This window comes from Suncus etruscus, chromosome 20 (assembly GCF_024139225.1).
Source record: "Suncus etruscus isolate mSunEtr1 chromosome 20, mSunEtr1.pri.cur, whole genome shotgun sequence".
Classification (NCBI taxonomy): Eukaryota; Metazoa; Chordata; class Mammalia; order Eulipotyphla; family Soricidae; genus Suncus; species Suncus etruscus.
In genome coordinates, this window is record NC_064867.1 from 16812823 (window position 1) to 16826055 (window position 13233).

Genomic DNA, 13233 nt, shown 5'->3' on the forward strand with positions numbered 1-13233 from the left:
GTACTTCATCCCCTTCCCATACCTGCAAACATCCCCATTAAGTGGTCTGTCTGGTCCTCATCTCTCTCAATTAGTGCCTCCTTCTTTGAAGGTTTCTACTTCCCAGCTACTTCAACCTGTCTCTGAACTCACCACCTGGCTCCTTCTCATCTTTTCAGATGTTTTTCCATGGTTTGTGAGATCAAGTTCTAAGCCATCTACTCTTTTAAGCACTACCGACTTCCTTTTTCCAGTCTGGACATAGGCTACAGGAATGGAACACATGCTTTTCAAGGGAAAGGCCCAAATCCTAGATACACAATACTTTATTTTATTTAATTTTTTAATTGTTATTGAGACCAATGTAAATTACAAGTCTTTCACAGTTATATATAAGGTACAACGGTACATAGTGAGAGTGAATTAGGACAATTCCCACCACCAGTGATGACCTCCCTCTGCCACTGTTCCCAGTATGTATCCCATACCTTCACCCTTAGCCCCCTGGACTGCTAGTGTTACAGGTCCCTTTGTGTACAGCTTGTTGTGGTTTAGGTCTCTTCATTATATTGTTATTAGCTTTGAGATGGGTGTTTAAAACTGGTTATTTTTTATTTCTACTCAATGCTCATGATACTGATTATTTATTAATTATTATTTATTTTATTATATTATAATTATTTATTTATTTATTAATTTATTTATTTATTTTTCATAGGCACATCAAATGTTGGAGAAATTAGAAAATTCCTTTGGCCTAAGAGATACATGGTGTCTCTACCCATAAAGCATACTGTCAATAAAAAAACAGTTACAGGATCTGAGCATGTTGGTTGTCCAACCCCAAAGTCTCTCTTTATGGTCCCAGAACAAATTCTACTTAGTCACGGTTGACAGACTCAGTCTTCTGTAGTTAGAGATCTTAGTTTTGGTACAGGTTTTAGGATGAAGACTAGGATAAAGACTTTGTGGTCCCAAGAAAAGTTCTGCTTAGTCGTGGTTGTTGTAGACAGTCTTTTGTAAATAGAGATATTGGTTCTTATACAGATCCTAAGGCAGAGCAGATTTCATCTCACCATTAGGTGGTGAGGTAGGGCAACCTGCCATTAGATCAAACTGTTGCTTTTTCCTCATTATCAGAGTGTCTTATGGGCCTACCCTGGAGCAGTTGGTGCAAGGGCAGCATTCAAACTTCCCCCAGGAAGAGTTTGAATCCTGGTGCTGGTGCTGTAGTCTGTGCTGGTTCCTATACCAGGATCTAAGGTTCAGGATTGGACAATTGATGTCCGATCCATTGAGGCCTAAGTCAAATCTCCATGACAAATGCTCAATGGAAAGCAGCCCTGCTCTATAAAATTTATAGTTCCTACCCTATTAGATAAGAACTTTCTTTTTTTTTTTTTTTTTGGTTTTTTGGGCCACACCCAGCGTTGCTCAGGGGTTACTCCTGGCTGTCTGCTCAGAAATAGCTCCTGGCAGGCACGGGGGACCATATGGGACACCGGGATTCGAACCAACCACCTTTGGTCCTGGATCGGCTGCTTGCAGGGCAAATGCCGCTGTGCTATCTCTCCGGGCCCAGATAAGAACTTTCTATATGTAAGATTTCCCCATTTTAGTGTGCCTATGCAAAATGGAACAATGCCACATGATACTCTTGGTGCATATGGGGATAAAAACAACAAGATAAAAAAATCTCTGTAACCTGATTATAACCTGAGCTCATAACCCAATCGAGACTTTTCTACAAGAATTTTCTACTAAGCATCGATCCCCAAAACGTTATGATCCTGCCTGGAGTGACTCTGAGCACACCGATAGGAATACTTCCTAGGTGTGAGTCACAAAGAAAAAAATGAACTCTAATTTTTTTTTGCTTTCTAGTATGCCCATTCCTTCTGTTCCAGCCATCTTCATGGTTTTTTTCAATCTGTCTCACTCTCCCACACACACTTCATCCCTGAACCCATGATGCTTTTTTCTAGCTACCACCCTCTGCACACCCTACATGTACCTGCCATTCTCAGCCTGCATTGCTTCCAATCACCAACATGGGCTCACTATTGTATTCAAAGACTGCCAGACCCTTCTACTTAAAAAGAACTGTATTCTCTCATTGACCTTGGCTTCAAAGGTAGATATAGCTTGCTTATATAATAGCACTAAATTATCTTTGAAAATCCCTTTTATTTGAAGGATAATATTTTGCTTTTTGTTTTGGGGTAATACCTGGAGATGCTCAGGAACAATCCTAGCTCTGCATTCAGGAATTATTTCTTGCAGTGATTGGAGAATCATATGGGATGCTAAGGGTTGAACCTGGTTGGTTGGCACTGTGAAAGTCAAGTATCATACCTGTTATACTATACTGCTATACTATCTGCTACTCTGGCTCCAAAAGAATAAAGTTCTATATTGTATGTATAAGTCTCTGGTTTCTCAACTTTAGCACTATTGACATATGTGGTTCAGATCATTTTAAGGCTCATCCATGTCTTTATGGATTGTTCAGTAACATTCCTGGCCTCTTTGTACTATATGCCAATAGTACACATCTCTTCTGTGCTATGGAAGCCAAAAAAATTCATACATTCCAAATGTTCCCAAGGTGGGAGTGAGGGCAAAAAAATCACCTTGTTTTTGTAAATCTTAATATTTCAAGAACATTTCAACTACTTTTTATTAAGCATTTTTAATATCAGCTCCACCCAATTGAAACTGAGAGGGAGTGGTATGTGAGTAAAGTGTTAGTTGTTTCTAGAATCCATGTAAAGGATATTTTTTATAATGTGAAAAATCCCTACCCAGTTTTCAGATGAAAAGGTTTATATCTTTATACTTTGATTTATCAAAAAATAGAGAACACTTGAACATAAAGGCCATATGTACATGCAACATGACAAATATATTTATCATAGATCACTTCTGCAATGTAGACATCAGTTAGGCTTGCTTATGTCAACTCTATCTAGATTGTAGCACATGAAAATAACATTATTTCATGCTCTGTGAAGACCACACCTACAATGACTATGGGGAAGAAAGTCCTCTGTTATAAAGAGTATATAAACAAAGAGTGTGGTGACAAATACATCTCCTTTACCTTCATAAGACACCAGGCTAAAAAGCTGTTAACACTCATTTAGAGCTATAACCTTGAATCTCTTTCATGGTGAATCTTCAAAGATAAAGCATCTGTTTTCTCAAATATAGTATACAAAATATATTAGTGCTTCTATGTAATCACAAAGCCATCAAGTTATCTCATAACAGAATCAGAGTGAACTAGTGCTGAAGATAGCCCTTTCCAATCTTCCCACTTCCTTACTCTTCAAATACACTTCATCTTCCTGTTTCTTAATTCAACCCTCATTAAAAACAGGAAATTTTCTCATTAGAACCAGGTATCTAAAGCTTTGTTGCCTGTAATTATCAAAAGAGCTGATAATGAGAGAAGATATGTTTGTTTCATAATGTTCAGAAATCATTGCCTCATTCAGATTTATTAACAAATACCCACATTGTTTCTATGAATATGAGAATATTTTCTCTTTCAAGAGAGAGGAAGAGAAAGAATAAAAGAAAAAAAAGAATATTTTCTCGTTCATAAAAAATTTTATTCACTTATTTTTTTCGAACCACTTTTGTCTTTGACAAAAATAAATTCCAAGAAAACACATCTTGCAAGAGCCAAGATAAATGGCAGAGAATAAATAAATAAATAGCCTTGAAATTCAGTGGCGTAGAGATTGACATAGACCAGGCCCTGAAAAAAAAAACAGCAGCTTATCTTGTTCTTAAGAAGTAGGACCTTTTTCTCAGTTCAGCTGACAAATTGTGTGACCATTGGGATTTAGTGTTGCCAATTCTCCAATTTTTTTCATATGAAGTCAGAAATATGGAGATGTAGAGATGGGAGCCTAGACAGATGGCTGGAATTTTCAGAGGGTGGTAAAGAATATCTTCATGTTAATTTTTTTTCAAGTTTATGATCAAGGGTCAGAAAAGAGATGAGCAGTGATATGAATTAAGAGGATTCTTTTTAAAAGACTAACAGGAAAATGGCTCATCATATTTAAGGGTATCAAATACGAGATCAGTAATGATACTCTGTAAGGGCTATGGGTCTATTGAAGTGACAATAGACCCATATCAGTTGATTCCCTAAACTCAAAAATGCCCTTAAGTTCACTATGAAATTTTTAAGTCATGAAACTTGTGATTTTATATGTGTGTGTGTGTGTGTATTCATGAAAAACTTTTGAATCTAATGTAAGCCAAGATGCCAAACTTACTGTCTATTACATCATTTATAATTGCCCATAGTTGGTCCGAGGGTTGTATGTTATTGTTAAGCTGTTTAACATTTATAACCACCCATATATATACACATATATATTATATATAGTCCCTCTGATAATTAAAAAATATTAATTGGAAACAACAATGACAAGCCATTGACACACAACTAAATGAAAACTGACTCACAAAAACCATTCTTGTATAATTCCATTTAGAAAAAAATGTCCAGACTAGGCAAATCAGTCTAAATAAGTATTTTAGTGGTTTTTAAGGAAAAGGAGATAGAGGTGTAGTTCCCTACACCTAATTCTAAATAGACAGAATATATTTGAGGAATGATAAAATGTTCTCTTATTTTTGTTTTATTTTAGGAGCCATACTCAATGGTACTCAAGGCTTACATTTGGCTCTGAACTCAGTAATTACTCCTGACAAGCTCAGGGGACTATATGGGGTACCAGGGATTGAACCAATATTGCCCGTAAGCAGGGCAAGCACTCTTCTTGCTATACTATCACTTGGCCTCTGAAATGTTCTTTTTTAATTATAATTTAGGTAATAAGCTTACAAAAGTGTTCAGGTTTTTGATATTAATTAACAAAGTACACTCTATCACTAAAGTGCCCATGACCCACTTTCTATTCTATGGCAGCGATAGTCCAATGTTCCTACATCCAAGCCTCCCCCATTAGTTGTTGATTGCAAGTTAATTTTAGTGAAAATATTCTAAAATTGGTTGTGGTGATGATTTCACAATTCAGAAAATATGTCATTGAATTTTATGTAATGTGAATAAAGTTTTTAACTAAAGAGTTTTTTAGTTTTAGGAATATTTTACCATGTCAATTTATCATATATGTGGCATAAGACTAATCAGATATTGAGTTTTTAAAAAGTCCCAAATCCTTTGTTGAACAGACAAGCATAATACTTCATTCAGTGGCAGCAGTCTATTATTCAAAAATAATTCCTTAATAAATAAGCTAGAAAAATCTATCATACCTGAACTACCACATATCAGCATGCATCTTGTTTTCTGGGACATAATTGTCTATCACCATATTAACAATCAGACAGGACAACTTGTAATTATCAAATGTACAATAGAGCTTTTAGATTGCATCTCATGTATGTTTTCAACTGATTATCGATTCATTCAGATCCAGTTCTTCCATAGTCTTATTTGTACATTTCCTTAGTCAGATATACTTGTCAACACAAAACTTTTTTTATAAACATGGAAAAGGAGTAAAGTATATAGAGAATATAATAGGAAAACTATCACTGGATTCCAGGGTCTACAAGAGCCTTAAAGATAAAATATTTTTTACCATCTACATTAAGTGCTGAGAAGTGGAAAAGTAAAAAATCTTCAGAGATTTGTTACCAAAACAAACAAAAAGTAAGGAGGTTGTGATGAGAAATAGGGTAGGACCTGTGTCCCAGGCTGTCTGAGCAGGTGACTAGGGAATCGCGGGGTCCTGTTAAGGAAGGTGGGTGCAGAAGTAGGCAATGGGAACAGAGACCATACTCAGGAGTGAGTTTAGATCTGAGTCTGTTTATATTCCAGCATGCTGGGGTTGCTCCTCTTTAGGCAATGACCCAGACAATAGCTCATACCTCATTTTATTTTTTTATTATCTTTATTTAAACACCGTGATTACAAACATGATTATAGTTGTGTGATTACAGTCATGTAAAGAACACCCCCCTTCACCAGTGCAACATTCCCACCACCAATTTCCCAGATCTCCCTCCTCCCCACCCCACCCACACACCTGTACTGGAGACAGGCTTTCTACTTCCCTCATTCATTCACATTGTTATGATAGTTTTCAGTGTAGTCATCTCTCCAACTGCACTCATCACTCTATGTGATGAGCTTCATATCATGAGCTACACCTACCAGCCCTCCTCTCTCTTGTCTCTGAGATACTGTTAAAAATGTCCTTCATTTTCCTTAAAGCCCATAGATAAGTGAAACCATTCTGCATCTTTCTCTCTCCCTCTGACTTACTTTACTCAGCATAATAGATTCCATGTACATCCATGTATAGGAAAATTTCATGACTTCATCTCTCCTGATGGCTGCATAGTATTCCATTCTGTATATGCACCACAGTTTCTTTAGCCACTCATCTGTTGAAGGGCATCTTGGTTGTTTCCAGAGTCTGGCTATTGTAAATAGCGCTACAATAAATATAGGTGTAAGGAAGGGATTTTTGTATTGTATTTTTGTGTTCCTTGGGTATATTCCTAGGAGTGGTATAACTGGATCGTATGGAAGCTCAATTTTCAGTTTGTGAAGGAATCTCCATATCGCTTTCCATAAAGGTTGTGCTAGATGGCATTCCCACCAGCAGTGAAAAAGAGTTCCTTTCTCTCCACATCCCCACCAGCACTGCTTGTTTTCCTTTTTTATGATGTGTGCCAATCTCAGTGGCGTGAGGTGGTACTTCATAGTATTTTTGATTTGCATCTCCCTGACGATTAGTGATGTTGAGCATCTTTTCATGTGCCTTTTGGCCATTTGCCTTTCTTCATTCCTCATTTTAAAGGGAATCTAGGGGTTTTCACAGAGTCATATTGACCTATTTAAAACTATTTGTCCTCATACAACCCCAGACAAGATTATAGGTTAAACTGTGTTTAGTAAAAAGAAAATCTTATCTTTACAGACCCAAGGGATAGTTTTCAGTTTATGCTTTCTTATGCTATCTATCTGAGTCCTTTCCACACTTTGTGGTCTTCCATCTAGATATGGAATGCACTTGCAAGGTCAGGTTTTGAGACTGGGGGTCTGTTATTTTTTACCTTGTTCTAGTTCATACACTGAGCTGAGTTTGTAATATTAACCTTTACTATGGCTGCACATAGGTTAACAACAAAAATATTTTTACATATTAAGAAATTTTAAGATGGTAGTTAATAATAATTTTGTAAGACTATAATTGAAGGATTACCTGAACATATACACCTGCTCATGACTGGGTGAACATGCCACAACCTCTGTCAGGGAAGTGGATGCTCCATGAGTCCCCTCATTCAGTGAGCCACACCAGGATCTGACCCTTCTGAAAAGAGAGGAGAATTCCTTAAATTTTTTCCATGGCAGGCATGGCCAAATTGTGCAGGCATGACCAAATTGCATCCTTCTCTTAGCCAAGGATCATGGAAGACTGTGTTTTGAATAAGTCAATGCCTGATACATTTTCCTGCTGGTTTTTAATGATATTTCTTATTAAATTTGAGCCAACTGCCATAGAAAGCACAATCTGAAATTTGGGGTCTGTGATCATGTCAATAAAAAAACCTAAACAGCAACCTTGAAATATAAAGTGTCCATGTAGCTCAAAGGTGAATGTTAAGCAAATTATATAAAATTCACCATTTAAATCTCCATTCTTCTTGATGACTAACATTTAAACTAACCTGTTATGAATATGGAGATTTTCCTCTCCCTGATGGTGGGGACAATATTGCCCTCGTTTTCATTTATTCTTTCTCTCTGTCACCAGAGTCCAAGAAAGCAGTTAGAATCTCTTTCAGTCTCTATTAATTTTCCTAATCTAGACATCACATACTCATGGACTTATGCACTTTCTCTGACTTCTTTAATTTGGGTATAGTGCATTTAAAATTTAGCCATGGTATAGGATTTACTAATACTTCATCCCTTTCTATTGTTGAACAATATTATAAGGATATACCACATGTTACTTATTCATTTGGTGGGCATTTAGGTTATTTTCCACCTTTTGGATATTGTGAATAGTGCTGCTTTGGATATGTACATGCAATTTTTCACCTGGATATGTGTTTTCATCTCTCTTGGACTCTAATACTGGAGTTACTGAAATCCTATATAACTTGGTATTTAATCATTTGAGGAACTATTAAATTGCTTTTCCAATGTATATTTTGCTTTGTTACCAAATATTTAAACAATTTATAAGACTTACCATTTTCACATTCTCATTAGCATTTATTATTATCTATAATTCTGCATTTTATTTACTATACTTTGTCATTTTTTTCTAGAGGATTTAAAATGTATCCCTTTGTAATTTGGGTTCACATCTCCTTGCCAAAGTGTTGAGCATTCTTTCATGATCTTTCTTCGTTTTCATTTATTTTCCTTCTCATTGAAGAATGGTGAACATTGGAAATATAAAACTCAGTTGTTTACACACATTCCTCTGAAAAAAAACATGTATATTTAGATAGTCTTAGCATTAAGTATAGTATAAAAATTATAGTAGATGCTAAATAAAATGCTTTCTAAATTCACAAATAGATAATTGGGCACATAAATAATACATTTCCCCTTTTTCTGCTAAGATCCCTCTCAGAAAAATTTTTTGTTTGGCTTTTGGTTTTTGGATTTGGGGCTTCACCTAACAGTGGTCAGCGGTTACTTCCTGTCTCTGAGCTCAGAAATCACTCCTGGCAGGCTCAGGAGATGCTAAGGATAGAACCTAGGTTGGCCACGTGAAAATGCCTTCCTGCTGTGCTATCACTCTGACACTTCAGAATTCTCTTTTATAAATGTCTATGAGAAGTTTGAAATCCTTGAAGTAAACTCAAAAGATGAATCATAGTTTGCCTGATGCAAAAGTAAACTAAGAAAAAATATGATATTTAAAAAAGGTAATCCTGCAGTTACCAAACCTCACTTTCAAGTCAATTATCTATAAACCCCAAGAAGGAAAACTTCTCTAAAATAAAATCTGAACAAAGTAGTTTCTAAAAATTGAATCTGTTTTCTTTATAGATTTTTAAAATAACAAGCCTTTGATGGTCAGATTAATAAAAGATCAGTGAAATGTGGTAAAATTCACAAATCACTCATCTGTGATTTCAGATGGGCTAATCCTTATTAAAACCATTAAGTTTACTAAACTGAAGAACTTCATAACAGCTATGATCAGAAAAAAATATTTTATTTCATCAAACTTTCTCTGCTCTACAGTCAAATTTTTTGGTTTGTTATGATATTTTTCCTATCTAAAGCTCCAAGCTTCTTGGTAAATTTAAGATTTATGAAACTGAATTTACCATTTAAAATCAGTTGATTGGGAAAGACATTATACACAAATGAAAGGCAAGAGCAAAGACAGGTAAGGAAGTAGACTGCCTCTTGTTTGGGATTTTTTTAGCATTATTCTATTAAGTGAAAGTATTTAAGAGTTCAAAAATCATGTTGTGTTGTGTATCAAAATATTAGCCAAATATTATGTATTTGTTTTTGTGTGTTGTCAGGGATTGAAACCAGCTAGCTCATGCATGTAGGATATGTGCTTTACCATTAAATCACATCCCCAGCCACTCTAATACCAATTTTTAAATGCTGCTTGCCTATTTTACTTCAAGTTAACTGTCTATTTTTAAAAAAAATGCCAGCATAATTTATAACTAAAGAATTCAAAATCTGGAAATGCGGAGTTCCTTTCCATCTGTTTTTTTCTACTGTGCCCCTGGGGTTGGGGGGAAAGTTCCATCTCAGAGGGCTGCTCTTTGACCATCTGGGATCTTCCCAGCCACATTCTGAACTTGATTGCTCAGTGCCTTGATTTCAAATTGAATCAAGCTTCCTGTGAACAAATTACAAAATATATCTTAGCAGCAGTTTGGTCTTAGAATCTGAGCATCCTCACCTCTCTACAGGACTCTTTTGCTTCATCAGTCTTCTCCCACCCAGACAGCAAGAGTGGTCACTTCTATTTCTATGGTACTATAAAATCTCTGTGAGTAAGATAAATTACTGGAGAAGGAGTAGGAAAAACACCACAACTGCCCTTGAAGTGGGTGAAGCCCTGGTGGTTTTAGAACCATTGTTTGTAGCCTTGATAGTCCCTCAGGTAGCCCAAGCACAGCAGGTCTCATTTTTCACATTCTGCCAGGAGTGGCCTCTGTACAAGAAAATATGAAGTAGGTATTAGAGCATGAGCCAGACAAAGACCTGACCATCTTGTTAAATGTTTTACTTGCCTCTCATCTTTAAAACAAAATGATTGGCCGGGGTGTGGCTTAAATGGTAGAGCCCCTGCCTTGCCTGTGACAGGCCCTGGATTCTATCCTCTCTGACCTGTAGGCACCTCCCCTTCACCCACCAAGTACAGTCCTGCATGCCAGAAAAAGTCTAAATTATCACAAAATATAAACCCTAAAGCAAGAATTGTACTCAAATTTATATTTTAAAAATCATAGTTTAAACCCATGATTAATGAAAAATTAAATACAAAAAGAAATGTCTGAAGAAGGGACAGAGTGATAGCACAGCTGTAGGGCGTTTGCCTTGTATGCAGCTGACCCAGGATGGACCTGTCTTTGCTCTTGCCTTTCAGTCCCATATGGTCCACCAAGCCAGAAGAGACTTCTGAGTGAATAGCCAGGAGTGACCCCTGAGCACCACCGGCTGTGCCCCCCCAAATAAAACAACAACTAAAAGAAATGTATCAAGATTAGAGAGATAGTACAGGGTTAAGACACCACCACCACCACCACCCCTGCGTGCACACCTTGCAACTCCCTATCAATCTCCAGTACTGCATATGCCCCCAGCACTGCCACGGGTGACCTCTGAAACCAGGAATACAAAACCAGGAGTAATTCCTAAAAACATCTTATATGGCCCAAACAAGACCCCAAAAAAGAATTAAACCACTCAATTTTCCCTCCCTCACCTACTTCCTCTCCTCACCTCCTTCTCTGAGCTGTGGTATATCTTTAACTTTAACATGATGTTGTATTCTCATGTTCCTGTTTTCCTTCTTCACAGGGTACATCCCCAGTTACTTAGACAAGGACGAGCTATGTGTAGTGTGTGGTGACAAGGCCACCGGGTATCACTACCGCTGCATCACCTGTGAAGGCTGCAAGGTAACTGCCCGGGAGTCAGAGAGCTGGATGTTCAGCCCCTTCTTCACACCCAGAATTCCCCTGGACCATTTGAGTTGGGTGCCCAGCTCTGCCCCTGTATTCAGGAGGTTACACATCCTGGGATGTTGCAACATTAACTTCCATTTAGAATCAAATTTCTACATCTTTAGTCTGTGATCATCCAGGTATCTGGATGTCCTTTATTTTTTATGACTTTAAGAACTCAATTTTGTTTTAAAATTTAAAAAAATAATAGTTTTGGTGTCTAGTCAATAATAGTACAGTGGTAAAGTGTACCAGCTCCAATCCCAAGTAACCCATATGTTCCCTAAAACCCTCCAGAAATGATCCCACAGTACAGAGCCATGATTATAAATTAAGTCTTGAGCACAGCTAAGTGTTGCCCCAAAACACCAAACAAAACAATAATTGATTTTATAACAGTATGATAACTGGTTTTTAAAGACAGTATCTAGTTTTAACAAAATAAAAAGAAATTAATGAAATTATTGCTGAAAATTAAATGCATAGGTATTTTGCAATATATTACCTTCCCCAATAAAAACATTTCTCCACCTATTTTATCTCCAATGTTGGAGAAAAACAAAATGTGCTCTGTCACTGTTGTTTGTCACTGTTATTCTGAGTGAAAATACTTACTATTAAGAGAACCATTAGGGACTATCTTTGAAACGGCTTAGACACAATTATGTTCTGAAAATACCCCAAATTGACTTTTTGTAACATTTACTAAGTGGATTTTGATCATTCTTCACTTAATATTAGGCTCTACAGACCCATCTTCAGGAGACATTTGACAGAGCATACCAGGGAATCAATAGTGAACCTAAATTAGATTATTTACAGTATTCTTAAACTCTGAGTTATTCTAGCAAATAATTTTGGGTCCAAAAGACAAACTTAGAAAATAAAGAATTAAAAAATAGTTAACCCAGAGCTATATTCGGCATTTAGCATCTATTTTAAGACGTAGGAAGTACATTAGGGTAAGATCTTACACATTCTTATTGTTATGTGTTTTATCTTTTATATTAAAATGAAATTATTGCAAAGTATAAATTCTGAAAACAAAAATTAAACTACAATTTATAAAGCAATCTATCCCTTCTTTCTCTTTTACCCACTTCATCTCCTTTTCTCTTCTGTCTTTCTCTACCCCTTTTCCTTTAACCCTTTACCCTAAACCCTCAAATTACCATTAGCTCATGTTTCAAACTGAGATGCATTATTTCCCCTAGTAGAAGATGTATTATTTTTGTGCTTGAGAAGAGGAAATACTTAGCAGAAGTCTACTGAAAGTGTTCAGATGATAGAATCACTGGAAAGAGGTCATTTTAAAGGCCTTCTATCTGAAAGACTGTTTTTGGAATGTGGTATAAGTGTTCTCATTCATCTAGACTTCTTTGATCTGGAATTTGTAACCTTTTAACCAAGATTGGGCTAAAGGTTGCCATTACATCTACGAAAATAATGTTTGGAGACATTTAATGGAACTTATTACAAGTCCTGGCTATTTATTAATTGAAGGACTTGCAGACTGTCACTTGAAAGCACATATTATTGGCTTGATTTGAAAGTAATAAAACTGTTTTACTTTAGATACATTTTCTCATGCCAGTATCTCAATAATTTATACTGACCTTTTTGCTAAATTAGCACCAACTCATAAGGCTACTTCCCTAATTATGTAATACTGGGATTCTTTCCAATTCATTTCTAATGTAAATTCTGAATTCTCAGAGACACTAGTGAAAATTCTATTTAATATTCAACTTCCCAAAGTGACTCTCAAGATTCAGCGTGCCTTACAGAGAACTTAATGCTTATTAGCCATCCGCTTAAACACAAAGGGAAGCAAGCCTATTAACCCAGGTCCCTGCTTCGATGGGTCTTTGGTATAATCAAAAAATCCATTAGCTTCTTTTCCCAAGATCACAGGATATTTGGAACTTGATGCAACTGAAGTTTGCTTAAAAGAAGTCATGTCATTAAAAGCTAGATTCCATAGTCTCTATGTCTTTAACTCAAATCAGAGCCCTGTTTTTAAGA

At 36.3% G+C, this 13233-nt stretch overlaps 1 protein-coding gene across 1 annotated transcript in view; it reads left to right on the top strand.

Annotated features, from left to right (window-relative positions):
• THRB (thyroid hormone receptor beta) overlaps positions 1 to 13233 on the top strand; it is a 395989-nt gene that overhangs the window by 337918 nt on the left and 44838 nt on the right. Inside the window, exon 5 of the mRNA XM_049766061.1 lies at positions 11063 to 11163. Within this exon, the coding sequence (XP_049622018.1) occupies positions 11063 to 11163 (101 nt within the window). The remainder of the gene's footprint in view (positions 1 to 11062; positions 11164 to 13233) is intronic.